This window comes from Salvelinus alpinus, chromosome 7 (genome assembly GCF_045679555.1).
Source record: "Salvelinus alpinus chromosome 7, SLU_Salpinus.1, whole genome shotgun sequence".
Classification (NCBI taxonomy): Eukaryota; Metazoa; Chordata; class Actinopteri; order Salmoniformes; family Salmonidae; genus Salvelinus; species Salvelinus alpinus.
In genome coordinates, this window is record NC_092092.1 from 16574499 (window position 1) to 16592310 (window position 17812).

Sequence of the window (17812 nt, forward strand, 5' to 3'; positions counted from 1 at the left end):
AGCTGCCTCTGATTGGGAACCAATCTAGGCCACCATAGACCTACATATGTCTAGACTAGACACACACACACACCTAGACATACAAAAAACCCTAGATAAGACAAAAACACACATACCACCCTCGTCACACCCTGACCTAACCAAAATAATAAAGAAAACAAAGAATACTAAGGTCAGGGCGTGACAAGTATGAAATAACACATATGGAATCATGTAGTAACCAAAAAAGTGCAAAACAAATCAAAATGTATTTGAGATTATTCAAAGTAGCCACCCTTTGCCTTGATGACAGCTTGGCACACTCTTGGTATTCTCTCAACCAGCTTCAACTGGAATGCTTTTCCAACAGTCTTGAAGGAGTTCCCACACATGCTGGGCACTTATTGGTTGCGATCCAACTCATCCCAAACCAATTGGGTTGAGATCAGGTGATTGTGGAGGCCAGGTCATCTGATGCAGCACTCCATTTCTCTCTCTCTTGGTCAAATAGCCCTTACACAGCCTGGAGGTGTGTTAGGTCATTGTCCTGTTGAAAAACAAGTTATAGTCTCACTAAGCGCAAACCAGATGGGATGGCGTATCGCTGCAGAATGCTGTGGTAGCCATGCTGGTTAAGTGTGACTTGAATTCTAAATAAATCACTGACAGTGTCACCAGCAAAGCACCCCCACACCATCACACCTCCATGCTTCACGGTGGGAACCACACATGCGGAGATCATCCGTTCACCTATGATGCGTTTCACAAATACATGGCGGTTGGAACCAAAAAATCTCAAATTTGGACTCAGACCAAAGGACAGACTTCCACTGGTCTGATGTCCATTGCTCGTGTTTCTTGGCCCAAGCAAGTCTCTTCTTATTATTGGTGTCCTTTTAGTAGTGATTTCTTTGCAGCAAGTTGACCATGAAGGCCTGATTCACGCAGTCTCCTCTAAACATGTTGAGATGTGTCTGTTTCTTGAACTCTGTGAAGCATTTATTTGGTCTGCATTTTCTGAGGCTGGTAACTCTAATGAACTTATCCTCTGCAGCAGATGTAACTCTGGGTCTTCCTTTCCTGTGGCGGTCCTCATGAGAGCCAGTATCATCATAGCGCTTGATGGTTTTTGCGACTGCACTTGAAGAAACTTAAAAATTCTTGAAATGTTCCGTATTGACTGACCTTCATGTCTTCAAGTAATGGACTGTCATTTCTCTTTGCTTATTTGAGCTGTTCTTGCCATAATATGGACTTGGTCTTTTACCAAATAGGGCTATCTTCTGTATACTACCCCTACCTTGTCACAACACAACTGATTGGCTCAAACGCATTAAGAAGGAATTACATTCCACAAATTAACTTTTAAGAAGGTACACCTGTTAATTGAAATGCATTCCAGGTGACTACCTCATGAAGCTGGTTGAGAGAATGCCAAGTGTGCAAAGCTGTCATCAAGGCAAAGGGTGGCTATTTGAAGAATCTCAAGCATAAAATATATTTTGATTTGTTTAGCACTTTTTTGGTTACTACATGATTCCATATGTGTTATTTCATAGTTTTGATGTTTTCTAAAAAATTATGTAAAACACCTGAATGAGTAGCTGTGTCCAAACTTTTGACTGGTACTGTATATAAATATTTTTTGGGACTGGCGACAACAATTTAGTAGTGACGGCAACACAGACAGATAGACAAGATGATCTCACCAGTGCAGGGCAGGTTACCTTGCTGTGTTCTTCCTGTCACCAGTAGATGCAGAGCCCCCCTCCACACCACCACCTCAAACACACATCACCTTCCAAAAACACACATCAACTTCCAAACACACACATCAACTTCCAAACACACACACACCAGTGCAGGGCAGGGTACCACGCTGTGGTCTTGTTCTTCCGGTCTCCAGCAGAGGCAGAACCCCCCTCAACACATACCACCTTCCCAGACAGAGACAGACAGACTGACTCACCAGGGCAGGATACCATCCTGTGGTCTTGTTCTTCCGGTCTCCAGTAGAGGCAGAACCCCCCTCAACACACACCACCTTCCCAGACAGAGACAGACAGACTGACTCACCAGGGCAGGGTACCATACCACCTTCCCAGACAGAGACAGACAGACTCACCAGGGCATGGTACCATACCACCTTCCCAGACAGAGACAGACAGACTCACCAGGGCATGGTACCATACCACCTTCCCAGACAGAGACAGACTGACTCACCAGGGCAGGGTACCATACCACCTTCCCAGACAGAGACAGACAGACTCACCAGGGCAGGGTACCATACCACCTTCCCAGACAGAGACAGACTGACTCACCAGGGCAGGATACCATACCACCTTCCCAGACAGACAGACTGACTCACCAGGGCAGGATACCATCCTGTGGTCTTGTTCTTCCGGTCTCCAGTAGAGGCAGAACCCCCCTCAACACACACCACCTTCCCAGACAGAGACAGACAGACTGACTCACCAGGGCAGGATACCATCCTGTGGTCTTGTTCTTCCGGTCTCCAGTAGAGGCAGAACCCCCCTCAGGGTACCATCCCACCAGCTCTTCATTCTGTCTCCCGTCACTCTCATCCTCTTCACTGGATGACGAAGATGGCTCCTCCTCCTGACTGTTAAAGGGAATCAAGAAGCTTTCAAATACAACACACAAAGTGACATTTAGCTGTAGAAGAACTAAAAAGATTGAAATGGCACAGATTAACAAAACAAACAGCCCCAGTCTTAACTACATTTAAACTAATGAGTAGGTAGACCTCTCTCTGTCTTAACTACATTTAAACTAATGAGTAGGTAGACCTCTCTCTGTCTTAACTACATTTAAACTAATGAGTAGGTAGACCTCTCTCAGTCTTAACTACATTTAAACTAATGAGTAGGTAGACCTCTCTCTGTCTTAACTACATTTAAACTAATGAGTAGGTAGACCTCTCTCTGTCTTAACTACATTTAAACTAATGAATGTAGGTAGACCTCTCTCAGTCTTAACTACATTTAAACTAATGAGTAGGTAGACCTCTCTCTGTCTTAACTACATTTAAACTAATGAGTGTAGGTAGACCTCTCTCAGTCTTAACTACATTTAAACTAATGAGTAGGTAGACCTCTCTCTGTCTTAACTACATTTAAACTAATGAGTAGGTAGACCTCTCTCTGTCTTAACTACATTTAAACTAATGAGTGTAGGTAGACCTCTCTCAGTCTTAACTACATTTAAACTAATGAGTAGGTAGACCTCTCTCAGTCTTAACTACATTTAAACTAATGAGTAGGTAGACCTCTCTCTGTCTTAACTACATTTAAACTAATGAATAGGTAGACCTCTCTCTGTCTTAACTACATTTAAACTAATGAGTAGGTAGACCTCTCTCTGTCTTAACTACATTTAAACTAATGAATGTAGGTAGACCTCCCTCAGTCTTAACTACATTTAAACTAATGAGTAGGTAGACCTCTCTCAGTCTTAACTACATTTAAACTAATGAGTAGGTAGACCTCTCTCTGTCTTAACTACATTTAAACTAATGAGTAGGTAGACCTCTCTCTGTCTTAACTACATTTAAACTAATGAATGTAGGTAGACCTCTCTCTGTCTTAACTACATTTAAACTAATGAATGTAGGTAGACCTCCCTCAGTCTTAACTACATTTAAACTAATGAGTGTAGGTAGACCTCTCTCAGTCTTAACTATACTGAACAAAAATATAAACACAACATGCAACAAGATTTTACTGAGTTACAGTTTACAGAAGGAAATCAGTCAATTTAAATAAATTCATTAGGCCCCAATCTGTGGATTTCCCATGACTGGGCAGGGGTGTAGCCATGGGTGGGCGTGGGAGGGCATAGGCAACTTGGGAGCCAGGTCCACCCACTGAGGAGCAAGGCCCAACCAATCAGAATGAGTTTTTCCCCACAAAAGGGGTTTAGTACAGACAGAACTACGCCTAAGCAACCCCCCCCCAACACTGGGACCAACACTTTACATGTTGTGTTTATTTATTTGTACTGTTATGACCCCTCTTTGACCCCCACGAACACCATGGTGTTCTAGTTTTGCTCTACAACCTCCACAAGTGTCAAGAGACTCGTCTGAAGTCGGTACAGCCGATCTGTCAACTTCTCTCTGCAGCGTCCCAACTGTTTGGGCTACACACTAATATGACAGTGGAAAGGTGAGACTGTCATGAACATGTCAGTTGTTTTATAGGACATCCACAGGCCTCATAGGACTCGTCTGAAGGTCCCCCGGTACCAGTTGGAAATATATATACAGTACCAATCAAAGGTTTGGACACACTTACTCTTTCAAGAGTTTTTCTTAATTTTTACTATTTTCCACATTGTAGAATAATAGTGAAGACATCAAAACTATGAAATAACACATATGGAATCATGTAGTAACCAAAAAAGCGTTAAACAAATCTAAATATATTTTACATTTGAGCTTCTCAAAGTAGCCACCCTTTGCCTTGACAGCTTTGAACACTCTAGGCGTTCTCTCAACCAGCTTCATGAGGAATGCTTTTCCACAAGTCTTGAAGGAGTTCCTACACATGCTGAGCACTTGTTGGCTGCTTTTCCTTCACCAAAGGTTTTCTTATTTAAAAAAAACAAGACGTTTTACCCCTCTTTCTCCCCAATTTCATGGTACAGTCTTGTTTCATCGCTGTAACTCCCGTACGGACTCGGGAGAGGCGAAGGTCGAAAGCCGTACGTTCTCCGAAACACACCCAACCAAGCCGCACTGCTTCTTGACACAATGCCCACTTAACCCGGAAGCCAGTCGCACCAATGTGTCGGCGGAAACACCGTTTGTGGTGTCACATAATTCTGTTGAGCTTCAATTGGTGGACAGTTTGTTGGTTCGTTGTAGTGACAACCTGCCTTATGAGCTGTCAGGTTGTTGGTTCATTGTAGTGACAACCTGCCTTATGAGCTGTCAGGTTGTTGGTTCATTGTAGTGACAACCTGCCTTATGAGCTGTCAGGTTGTTGGTTCGTTGTAGTGACAACCTGCCTTATGAGCTGTCAGGTTGTTGGTTCATTGTAGTGACAACCTGCCTTATGAGCTGTCGTCATGTGTGGTTGCATCCTCCCCATACACCATAATGTCCCCAGGTCAACATGTACAGCAGCTCCAGGGCAGAGAGCCAGGATGGTGGACATGATTGTCTGGAAGAAGCAGCTCAACCCGGGACAGGATAAGAGCAGCAGAACATCCCAATGCAGTGAGCCAGGAGAAGGTGATGTTTGAGTCAGGCAGACATATTGGACCATACAGCACTGAACAAGAGCACATTTGACTTGCTTTGTGTTGCTAGCTCCAACAGTGCAGTAGTATCTAATCAGCTATTGAACACCTACCAAAACGTACAGGTTACATTCATCATAAATATTCAGAGTTGATATTTCAAGCTATTGTATGTGTTTACAGGTCTATATTTCCTAAATACATGCAGATATCCGAATGCTGTTTGTTTATGTAGGGCAGACAACTGACTGCTTGTATTTCCACATTTTAGCAATATCAGAGCTTGCAATATTGGGTTACCTGAGCTCACCCCCCCAGACAGATATTATTCTGCAGTTTGAGTTAAGGAGGTATGTCACAATATCCATCAATTTAACCACTTCTGCAGTAAAACATATTTTTACACAACCATCCATTTCATAAATGGGAGACCTTAGAGTTATGGAAAAACATGGTTGTGTTTTGTTATTCCCCGGGTAGGGGTATCTAAAAAACTAAAGCCATTTTTGAGGATTAGCCACCAGCCAACCAGGAGGATTCCCAATTAACTCCAGACAGATTCCAGCCGGCTCTATTCCCTGGAATGTCTGCCTCCCAGGAGAGGAGAGGCAGGATCAGGGTATAACTATTCCGTCTGCTGGCATCTCATTCCTTCATCCAAGTAACGTTTAGCCCAGAACCAGTATTACTAAGTAGGGCTGGGAATTGCCAGGGAACCTCACGATACAGTCACCATACTTAGGTGCCGATACGTACTGTGATTCTTACCATTCCATACGGCAATGTTATTGTGATTTGATGTTCCAAACATGAATCACTATACTGTATGTCTGCTGCAGAAAGAGGACAGACAGCATGTGAAAACGAGTTCGGATCAGTCACGGAGATAAAAACACGTTGGCTTACTATTTAAAAAGAAGACGGAGAACAAGCTATAGGATGCCAGATATTTGTCTTAGATACAGCCGACTAACGCTACCTAATGCTACCTGGCGCTAGCTAACAACAACAACAACAACAAGCCCTATCCTCAGCCCAGTGTGAACAGCTTACAACGGACAGGCAGGTGGGTCATGAGGCCAGATACTCACACTGGATTGGACCTGCGTCCACGGTTCCCCTTCTTGCCGATGACAGGAGTGCCGAAGTGCTCAGGGTTGGTGAGAGGGAGACGATCTAGTGTCTGGAACAGAGACCGACAGCAAACAGCAGGTTAGAGCTGGAGGACAGGTTAGAGCTGGAGGACAGGTTAGAGCTGGAGGACAGGTTAGAGACGATCTAGTGTCTGGAACAGAGACCGACAGCAAACAGCAGGTTAGAGCTGGAGGACAGGTTAGAGCTGGAGGACAGGGAGACGATCTAGTGTCTGGAACAGAGACCGACAGCAAACAGCAGGTTAGAGCTGGAGGACAGGTTAGAGCTGGAGGACAGGTTAGAGCTGGAGGACAGGTTAGAGACGATCTAGTGTCTGGAACAGAGACCGACAGCAAACAGCAGGTTAGAGCTGGAGGACAGGTTAGAGCTGGAGGACAGGTTAGAGCTGGAGGACAGGGAGACGATCTAGTGTCTGGAACAGAGACCGACAGCAAACAGCAGGTTAGAGCTGGAGGACAGGGAGACGATCTAGTGTCTGGAACAGAGACCGACAGCAAACAGCAGGTTAGAGCTGGAGGACAGGTTAGAGCTGGAGGACAGGTTAGAGCTGGAGGACAGGTTAGAGCTGGAGGACAGGGAGACGATCTAGTGTCTGGAACAGAGACCGACAGCAAACAGCAGGTTAGAGCTGGAGGACAGGTTAGAGCTGGAGGACAGGTTAGAGACGATCTAGTGTCTGGAACAGAGGTTAGGTGACTGGTTCATTTATAATAATAGACAGACAGACAGGTTAGGTGACTGGTTCATTTATAATAATAGACAGACAGGTTAGGTGACTGGTTCATTTATAATAATAGACAGACAGACAGGTTAGGTGACTGGTTAATTTATAATAATAGACAGACATACAGGTTAGGTGACTGGTTAATTTATAATAATAGACAGACAGACAGGTTAGGTGACTGGTTAATTTATAATAAGACAGACAGGTTAGGTGACTGGTTAATTTATAATAATAGACAGACAGACAGGTTAGGCGACTGGTTCATTTATAGTAATAGACAGACAGGTTAGGTGACTGGTTAATTCATAATAATAGACAGACAGACAGGTTAGGCGACTGGTTCATTTATAATAATAGACAGACAGACAGGTTAGGTGACTGGTTCATTTATAATAATAGACAGACAGGTTAGGTGACTGGTTCATTTATAATAATAGACAGACAGACAGGTTAGGTGACTGGTTCATTTATAATAATAGACAGACAGGTTAGGTGACTGGTTAATTCATAATAATAGACAGACAGACAGGTTAGGCGACTGGTTCATTTATAGTAATAGACAGACAGGTTAGGTGACTGGTTCATTTATAATAATAGACAGACAGGTTAGGCGACTGGTTCATTCATAATAATAGACAGACAGACAGATTAGGTGACTGGTTCATTCATAATAATAGACAGACAGACAGGTTAGGTGACTGGTTCATTCATAATAATAGACAGACAGATTAGGTGACTGGTTCATTTATAATAATAGACAGACAGACAGGTTAGGTGACTGGTTCATTTATAATAATAGACAGACAGGTTAGGTGACTGGTTCATTTATAATAATAGACAGACAGGTTAGGTGACTGGTTCATTTATAATAATAGACAGACAGACAGGTTAGGTGACTGGTTCATTTATAATAATAGACAGACAGACAGGTTAGGTGACTGGTTCATTTATAATAATAGACAGACAGGTTAGGTGACTGGTTCATTTATAATAATAGACAGACAGACAGGTTAGGTGACTGGTTCATTTATAATAATAGACAGACAGACAGGTTAGGTGACTGGTTCATTTATAATAATAGGCAGACAGACAGGTTAGGTGACTGGTTCATTTATAATAATAGACAGACAGGTTAGGCGACTGGTTCATTCATAATAATAGACAGACAGACAGATTAGGTGACTGGTTCATTCATAATAATAGACAGACAGACAGGTTAGGTGACTGGTTCATTCATAATAATAGACAGACAGACAGATTAGGTGACTGGTTCATTTATAATAATAGACAGACAGACAGGTTAGGTGACTGGTTCATTTATAATAATAGACAGACAGGTTAGGTGACTGGTTCATTTATAATAATAGACAGACAGACAGGTTAGGTGACTGGTTCATTTATAATAATAGACAGACAGACAGGTTAGGTGACTGGTTCATTTATAATAATAGACAGACAGACAGGTTAGGTGACTGGTTCATTTATAATAATAGACAGACAGGTTAGGTGACTGGTTCATTTATAATAATAGACAGACAGACAGGTTAGGTGACTGGTTCATTTATAATAATAGACAGACAGACAGGTTAGGTGACTGGTTCATTTATAATAATAGGCAGACAGACAGGTTAGGTGACTGGTTCATTTATAATAATAGACAGACAGGTTAGGTGACTGGTTCATTTATAATAATAGACAGACAGACAGGTTAGGTGACTGGTTCCCGAATGGCACCCTATTCCCTATATAGTGCACTACTTTTGACCAAGGCTTAGTGCACTATCCCCTTATAGGGTTCTGGTCAAATGTAGTGCACTAGAAGAGGGAATAGGGTGCCATTTGGGACGAAGGCTGTAGTTAAACTGTGGTAGAGAGAGAGTCCAACTGAGACTTGCCTCGCTCTCTGCAAAGTGACGTGCTCCTTTCAGGCAGAGAGAGGAACGCCTCAGTGTCTTCTCATCACCATCATCAAACACTGGGGGGAGAGCGATGAATTGAGGGAGAGAGGAGGGAGGGAGAGCGACAAAGAGAGATGGAGGGAGAGCGACAAAGAGAGATGTAGGGAGATAAAGAGAGAGATGGAGGGAGAGAGATAAAGAGAGAGATGGAGGGAGAGCGATAAAGAGAGAAATGTAGGGAGAGCGATAAAGAGAGACGAAGGAAAGCGACAAAGAGAGAGATAAAGAGAGAGATGGAGGGAGAGAGATAAAGAGAGAGATGAGGGAGAGAGATAAAGAGAGAGATGGAGGGAGAGAGATAAAGAGAGAGATGGAGGGAGAGAGATAAAGAGAGAGATGAGGGAGAGAGATAAAGAGAGAGATGAGGGAGAGCGATAAAGAGAGAGATGGAGGGAGAGAGATAAAGAGAGAGATGAGGGAGAGAGATAAAGAGAGAGATGAGGGAGAGCGATAAAGAGAGAAATGAGGGAGAGAGATAAAGAGAGAGATGAGGGAGAGCGATAAAGAGAGAGATGAGGGAGAGCGATAAAGAGAGAGATGGAGGGAGAGAGATAAAGAGAGAGATGAGGGAGAGCGATAAAGAGAGAGATGAGGGAGAGCGATAAAGAGAGAGAGATATATTATAGATGGAGGGAGAGCGATAAAGAGAGAGATGAGGGAGAGCGATAAAGAGAGAGATGAGGGAGAGCGATAAAGAGAGAGAGATAGATTATAGATGGAGGGAGAGCGATAAAGAGAGAGATGAGGGAGAGCGATAAAGAGAGATAAAGAGAGAGATGGAGGGAGAGAGATAAAGAGAGATAGAGTATAGATGGAGGGAGAGATATAAAGAGAGAGAAGAGGGAGAGCGATAAAGAGAGAGAGAGTATAGATGGAGGGAGAGTATTAAAGAGAGAAATGGAGGAGAGTGATAAAGAGAGAGATGAGGGAGAGAGATAAAGAGAGATATGAGGGAGAGCGATAAAGAGAGAGATGGAGGGAGAGAGATAAAGAGAGAGATGAGGGAGAGCGATAAAGAGAGAGATGGAGGGAGAGAGATAAAGAGAGAGTATTAAAGAGAGAAATGGAGGAGAGTGATAAAGAGAGAGATGAGGGAGAGCGATAAAGAGAGAGAGATAGAGTATAGATGGAGGGAGAGATATAAAGAGAGAGATGAGGGAGAGAGATAAAGAGAGAGAGAGTATAGATGGAGCGAGAGTATTAAAGAGAGAGATGAGGGAGAGCGATAAAGAGAGAGATGAGGGAGAGCGATAAAGAGAGAGATGGAGGGAGAGAAATAAAGAGAGATGAGGGAGAGCGATAAAGAGAGAGATGAGGGAGAGCGATAAAGAGAGAGATGAGGGAGAGCGATAAAGAGAGAGATGAGGGAGAGCGATAAAGAGAGAGATGAGGGAGAGCGATAAAGAGAGAGATGAGGGAGAGCGATAAAGAGAGAGATGAGGGAGAGAGATAAAGAGAGAGATGAGGGAGAGCGATAAAGAGAGAGATGAGGGAGAGCGATAAAGAGAGAGAGATATATTATAGATGGAGGGAGAGCGATAAAGAGAGAGATGAGGGAGAGCGATAAAGAGAGAGATGAGGGAGAGCAATAAAGAGAGAGAGATAGATTATAGATGGAGGGAGAGCGATAAAGAGAGAGATGAGGGAGAGCGATAAAGAGAGATAAAGAGAGAGATGGAGGGAGAGAGATAAAGAGAGAGAAGAGGGAGAGCGATAAAGAGAGAGAGAGTATAGATGGAGGGAGAGTATTAAAGAGAGAAATGGAGGAGAGTGATAAAGAGAGAGATGAGGGAGAGAGATAAAGAGAGATATGAGGGAGAGCGATAAAGAGAGAGATGGAGGGAGAGAGATAAAGAGAGAGATGAGGGAGAGCGATAAAGAGAGAGATGGAGGGAGAGAGATAAAGAGAGAGTATTAAAGAGAGAAATGGAGGAGAGTGATAAAGCGAGTATTAAAGAGAGAAATGGAGGAGAGTGATAAAGAGAGAGATGAGGGAGAGCGATAAAGAGAGAGAGATAGAGTATAGATGGAGGGAGAGATATAAAGAGAGAGATGGAGGGAGAGAGATAAAGAGAGAGATGAGGGAGAGCGATAAAGAGAGAGAGTATAATAGATGGAGGGAGAGATATAAAGAGAGAGATGAGGGAGAGCGATAAAGAGAGAGAGAGAGAGTATAGATGGAGAGTATTAAAGAGAGAGATGAGGGAGAGCGATAAAGAGAGATAGAGTATAGATGGAGGGAGAGATATAAAGAGAGATGGGGGAGAGTGATAAAGTGAAAAAGTAGTTAGGCAGAATATAGGCCATGGCGTTTACATACAAAGTCTGTCACAAATGGCTCCCTATTTAGTGCATTACTTTTGACCAGGGCCCATAGGGAATAGGGTGCCATAGTGGATGTAGACAAGCACACCCACTACCTCTCATTCAGGGCAATATAGCAAACACACTGTTCTGTCTCCCTGACTAAATCCCTCATATGTTCTAATACAGACTGCCTGGTGTGTTTAGGACTGGCTGAGAACTGATTGTCTGCTCTCAGTAGGGGATGTGCACAGTAATTACAATATTCCAACAGACGTTAGTACTTGTGAGTATTCATTTTTGCAGAGGGAAAAATTGTAAGTCCTATTTTGACACTGAAAAGGCTTTTTCTAAATTAAATTGAAATATCTATGTGACATTGTTAGATACAAGGATATACCATGACATTTCAAAGTATTAATTTAATAAAACAAACGTTTCAACTTCGTTGCAAATTAATTACTTAAAAATCATACAATGTGATTTTCTGGATTTTTGTTTTAGATTCCGTCTCTCACAGTTGAAGTGTACCTATGATAAAAATTACAGACCTCTACATGCTTTGTAAGTAGGAAAACCTGCAACATCGGCAGTGTTTCAAATACTTGTTCTCCCCACTGTAGTTATATCTTTAAATACAGCCACTGTTATGTAGGATGATAAAGAACATTGCGGCTGTTACAATATAGCTACTGTAGCCAAGTAGCGTCTCTCTCCCTCCGTGCGTCTTCTCCCATCTCACCGGCACCTAGGCATGATGCAGCAATAGAGGACCTCCTTCAGCTTCACGTTAACAATGTAGTTTAAAAAACACAGGAATAACCGATATATGACAAATTCATGTTACTGAAATTATTCCGAACCCCCATCCCTACTCTTCAGTGTGTGTGTGTGTGTGTGTGTGTGTGTGTGTGTGTGTGTGTGTGTGTGTGTGTGTGTGTGTGTGTGTGTTCTCTGCACCACCCAATGATCTGCAGTTCCACCTCACAGCTTCATTACAACTCCCCTGACATTTTAGAAAATATGACAGACACTATAGAGGTGTAGTAGTAGTAGTAGTAGTAGTAGTAGTAGTATTACACCAGTCGATATCACCAAAGTACTTTGTTCAGGACAAAGACAACTATTCTGTACTTACCAACAGTGTATAAAGCGTGTTACTCACCAACAGTGTATAAAGCGTGTTACTCACCAACAGTGTATAAAGCGTGTTACTCACCAACAGTGTATATACTGCAGTCTGTCAGCTTGTTGATGGAGGCTTCCTGGTACACTCCATCAGGGTTCTTCACCTCTACTACAGCACCAACCTGACAGACCAGACATACTGCTGTTAACATTCAATACTGGCTGACTGACTGCCTGGGATGGCTGACTGAATAGCTGACTGACTGGCTAGCTGCCCTGACGTCTAGATATAGTGGTGTCATGACTGTCCACGAGAATCTAAATAAGTTAGATCAGGTTTGCAATGAATAACTTTAATCAGACCCCCACTCACCCTAGAGAGGGGGAAAGGAAAGCACTGGTGGGGATTAACAACTCACGCCCTGTTGTAAATCAAGGGGAGAAGATGCAGGTCTCCCTCTCCAACATTCACCAAATGAATGTTCTTTGTTTCAACAGACTATCCCCGCTGAAACTCTAAAGTGAATACTGGAAAAATATTTCTAACATCGAACGTGGGGAATGATCAAAGGCGATCTATAGAACACTAATGTCATTTTGTTTATTATTTTGTGATGTCATTAAAAATGTTATAAAGGAAATACTGTAACTTGGAAAGTATACCTACTACATGTACGAAGTTTCCATACTATGGGTTGTGCATGTAATATGAACAATGATTAAAGTATTTTTGTTAAGAGAGGGATGGGATTTGAAGCTATGAGAGAGACTTTGCAGAGTGAGTAATTGGCGCCCGGAGTGAGGTCAGGGAGCGTGTCACCTTGCCGGAACCGCCCCTTATGAGCAAACTGTATAAATGATGGGTTAAGAGAAAAACACATCAGACCAGAAAGATGTGAAGCTGCAGCTGCACGTTTAAAGTTGTTTGAACATTGAATCTCAACACGAGGTGGAGACGATAAACTCCCCTCCTGGACGATCACTGGTACGGCTGATTAGCTGTCCTAAGTGAAGTATCTTCGAAAGCTAATTTAAGTAGGACCATTATACTACTCTGCTCAAACCGTCGTATCACGCTACTCTCATCACCCCACTGGGAACCATCAACACGGCTGACTAGCCTATCTTCAAAGAAGCATCTTCAAGCGTGAATGGAACTCTGTAGTTCTGTTCAGGACTACACGACAAGTCACCGGATACCGGACAACTACAGAGAAGGACAACAGTGGAAGACTTGTGGGAACCATTTCGGACAATCAGAGCCTTACAAGTGTGCCGCGAAAAAGGCCCAACTCCCTTTGTAAGGCTGCCCTGTTCACCGAGAGACCCCATTTCACGTAAATACATTCATGATTTCTTACTCAAACCGAGCGGCGGTTCGTGTGCAAAGTATATGGTTACTGTTGGTGAGAGTAGTTTCTGAATGTACCAATGTTAAGAGTCTCGCTCTCTCTCTCCCTCTCCACTTTAACAAGCAGCCATGTTGTTGTCATTCCGCTAGGGACCTGTTTTCAGCATATTTAGGATCTAGTCAATAATCGATGCAAAGTGTATATTTTATCATGTGTTCCCATTTAATTAGCTCGTAAATAAATAATTAAATCAATTTGTGTAGTGAATCATAAGTATGGCTCTGGTTTTTGCAGATGCAAGGTTACGACTGTTCAGAATGATGATGTGATATGAGGTTTTGATTAATAAGTTGACTGTTTATAGATGTGATAGGTAAAGACCTTTTAGAGTTAAATTTGGCAGATGGTAACTCTTTAAAGAACCTCTCTCGTGGTGCCCCAGAACCTAATGAGTTAATTGTTACACGATTAATTTAAATCGGGTAACAATTAAACATAGTTAGTGGATTAGATAAATAACAGTCTTCAGATTAATGTTAAAGTAAAGTCACGACAGGTTTGGATCAGTTCATATGGACTTGAAAAGAGACATTTATAAAAGAGATGAGATCACAGTTAAAGAGCTGTCTTACCTTCAGAGGGCCTTGGATGCTGTCATCATGGACCTCCACTGTGGCCAGGTCTGGTTTAAAGGTCACCTGAAGAGGGGAAAGGAGGTTAAACGATTACTCCACATCACACGGCCTGGGAGCGACAACCTGTCAAAATATTAGCTACACATGTCGTGTACAGTCAGTAGTGCAGTCAGATCATCATATCAAATGGTAGTAATCTTGCATTTGTGTGACAGGCTAGGTCCCACATAGCATCAAGTTGACACAAACACACACATTCTTCCCTTTGCTCATACACAGGATAACAGGATGGATGGTGTCTTGATAACTTTGACCCAACATTCTGTCCTCTTCCGGACTCCTAGCGACTAGCCTACATTGTTGCTACAACACTGGGACAAACCAACAGGTTCTTATCACGGGGTTGCCAGTCAGTCAGATGGGGGAGATAACTGAAAGATATACTGGGCCTGCGTCCCAAATTGACATTGTACTAATTTAGCAGACGCTCTAATCCAGAGCGATAGTTGTGGAAATGTACCCACGATGTTGTTCACTTTAAAGGGAACCTTTACCGCTAGACATTATTTGTTGTGTTTTCCCCGTCTCCCTACATAATGATGACTGATTAGAGGCGCTTTAGACATAATTATGAGTGAGGGGAGGCGTTTAAGACATAATTATGAGTGAGGGGAGGCGTTTAAGACATAATTATGAGTGAGGGGAGGCATTTAAGACATAATTATGAGTGAGGGGAGGCGTTTAAGACATAATTATGAGTGAGGGGAGGCATTTTAGACATAATTATGAGTGAGGGGAGGCATTTTAGACATAATTATGAGTGAGGGGAGGCGTTTAAGACATAATTATGAGTGAGGGGAGGCGTTTAAGACATAATTATGAGTGAGGGGAGGCATTTTAGACATAATTATGAGTGAGGGGAGGCATTTTAGACATAATTATGAGTGAGGGGAGGCGTTTTAGACATAATTATGAGTGAGGGGAGGCGTTTAAGGCATAATTATGAGTGAGGGGAGGCATTTTAGACATAATTATGAGTGAGGGGAGGCGTTTAAGACATAATTATGAGTGAGGGGAGGCATTTTAGACATAATTATGAGTGAGGGGAGGCATTTAAGACATAATTATGAGTGAGGGGAGGCGTTTTAGACATAATTATGAGTGAGGGGAGGCGTTTAAGACATAATTATGAGTGAGGGGAGGCATTTTAGACATAATTATGAGTGAGGGGAGGCATTTAAGACATAATTATGAGTGAGGGGAGGCGTTTAAGACATAATTATGAGTGAGGGGAGGCATTTTAGACATAATTATGAGTGAGGGGAGGCGTTTAAGACATAATTATGAGTGAGGGGAGGCATTTTAGACATAATTATGAGTGAGGGGAGGCATTTAAGACATAATTATGAGTGAGGGGAGGCGTTTAAGACATAATTATGAGTGAGGGGAGGCATTTAAGACATAATTATGAGTGAGGGGAGGCGTTTAAGACATAATTATGAGTGAGGGCGTTTTAGACATAATTATGAGTAAGGGCGTTTTAGACATAATTATGCACAGTTAAGAGCGTTGAGCCAGTAACCAAAAGTTAGCTGGTTCGAATCCCCAAACCGACTAGGTGAAAAGCATCTGTCTTTGTGCTCTTGAGCAAGGCACTTAACCCTAATTGCTCCTGTAAGTAGTTCTGGATAAGAGCATCTGTTAAATTATGTAAATTATATTGTGTGATGTTAACAGAGGTCTATTTTCTGGGTGACGTGAACATTGAGTGGTTATGCAATTACCGTAAAACCTCAATTAAAAGCCCAGGCATTTATTTGCTTAAATCACGGAACACAACAGGCGCATATTAGAGACAGGCTTATACTTGAGCCATGCATCTATTTCCTTAATGCACACAGATTTGCTCATTTGCATAGTTAATTGTTTCATTCCAGCATTCACTTCCAGTATTTTAATACATTTCTTAATTTATTGCACTAATGTGTCATCATTTACACACAGTCATGTTTATTTTGTCTTAGTATGCCTCTATTTAAAAAAATATATATATAATAATTCCTTGAAAGAATAATTATTCTTCTCTGACTGGGCATTTTCAGCAGTTCATTCTTTAGCCACTAGAGGGTGAACTGCCGATTTCTTTGGGTCTGTACTCCCGTTAGATAGCAGTATTCAGCTGTTAGCAGCCACTGGCTAGCTATGTCTAACTGGTGATAAAAATTGACAATTTATCATTTTTATATCAAGTAAAATGTAACAAATTAAACAAACCTCGTAAAAAACTCATGCTAATTCATGGTAATAACATAAACAATACATTTAGACCAGGCGTTTATTTGAAACAGCCGTTTGTTTGCTGAAATGTCGGCCGTTGCCCGGCAAGTAAAAGGGACTAGCAGTTTAATTTAAGTTTTACTGTACAGTTGTGGCCAAAAGTTTTGAGAATGACACAAATATTAATTTTCAAAATCTGCTGCCTAAGTTTGTATGATGGCAATTTGCATATACTCCTGAATGTTATGAAGAGTGATCAGATTAATTGCAAAGTCCCTCTTTGCTATGCAAATTAACTAAAACCCCCAAAACATTTTCACTGCATTTCAGCCCTGCCACAAAAGGACCAGCTGACATCATGTCAGTGATTCTCTCGTTAACACAGGTGTGAGTGTTGACGAGGACAAGGCTGGAGATCACTCTGTCATGCTGATTGAGTTTGAATAACAGACTGGAAGCTTCAAAAGGAGGGTGGTGCTTGGAATCATTGTTCTTCCTCTGTCAACCATGCTTACCTGCAAGGAAACACATGCCGTCATCGTTGCTTTGCACAAAAAGGGCTTCACAGGCAAGGATATTGCTGCCAGTAAGATTGCACCTAAATCAACCATTTATCGGATCATCAAGAACTTCAAGGAGAGCGGTTCAAATGTTGTGAAGAAGGCTTCAGAGCGCCCAAGAAAGTCCAGAAAGAACCAGGACCGTCTCCAAACGTTGATTCAGCTGTGGGATCGGGGCACCACCAGTACAGAGCTTGCTCAGGAATGGCAGCAGGCAGGTGTGAGTGCATCTGCACGCACAGTGAGGCGAAGACTTTTGGAGGAGGGCCTGGTGTCAAGAAGGGCAGCGAAGAAGCCACTTCTCTCCAGGAAAAACATCAGGGACAGACTGATATTCTGCAAAAGGTACAGGGATTGGACTGCTGAGGACTGGGGTAAAGTCATTTTCTCTGATGAATCCCCTATCCGATTGTTTGGGGCATCCGGAAAAAAACTTGTCCGGAGAAGACAAGGTGAGCGCTACCATCAGTCCTGT

The 17812-nt window shown here is 42.5% G+C and overlaps 1 protein-coding gene across 2 annotated transcripts in view; it reads right to left on the reverse strand.

Annotated features, from left to right (window-relative positions):
• The window catches only part of LOC139580516 (AT-rich interactive domain-containing protein 4B-like), a 301203-nt gene that overhangs the window by 199499 nt on the left and 83892 nt on the right, over positions 1 to 17812 (reverse strand). The window contains exons 4-8 of one of the 2 annotated variants that reach the window (XM_071409282.1): positions 14498 to 14563; positions 12605 to 12695; positions 9019 to 9098; positions 6336 to 6427; positions 2455 to 2602 (exon numbers count right to left, since the gene is read on the reverse strand). In XM_071409282.1, the coding sequence (XP_071265383.1) occupies positions 2455 to 2602; positions 6336 to 6427; positions 9019 to 9098; positions 12605 to 12695; positions 14498 to 14563 (477 nt within the window). Of the gene's footprint in view, positions 1 to 1948; positions 2163 to 2454; positions 2603 to 6335; positions 6428 to 9018; positions 9099 to 12604; positions 12696 to 14497; positions 14564 to 17812 lie in introns of those variants that run through there. The other variant, XM_071409283.1, reaches the window with a different exon arrangement.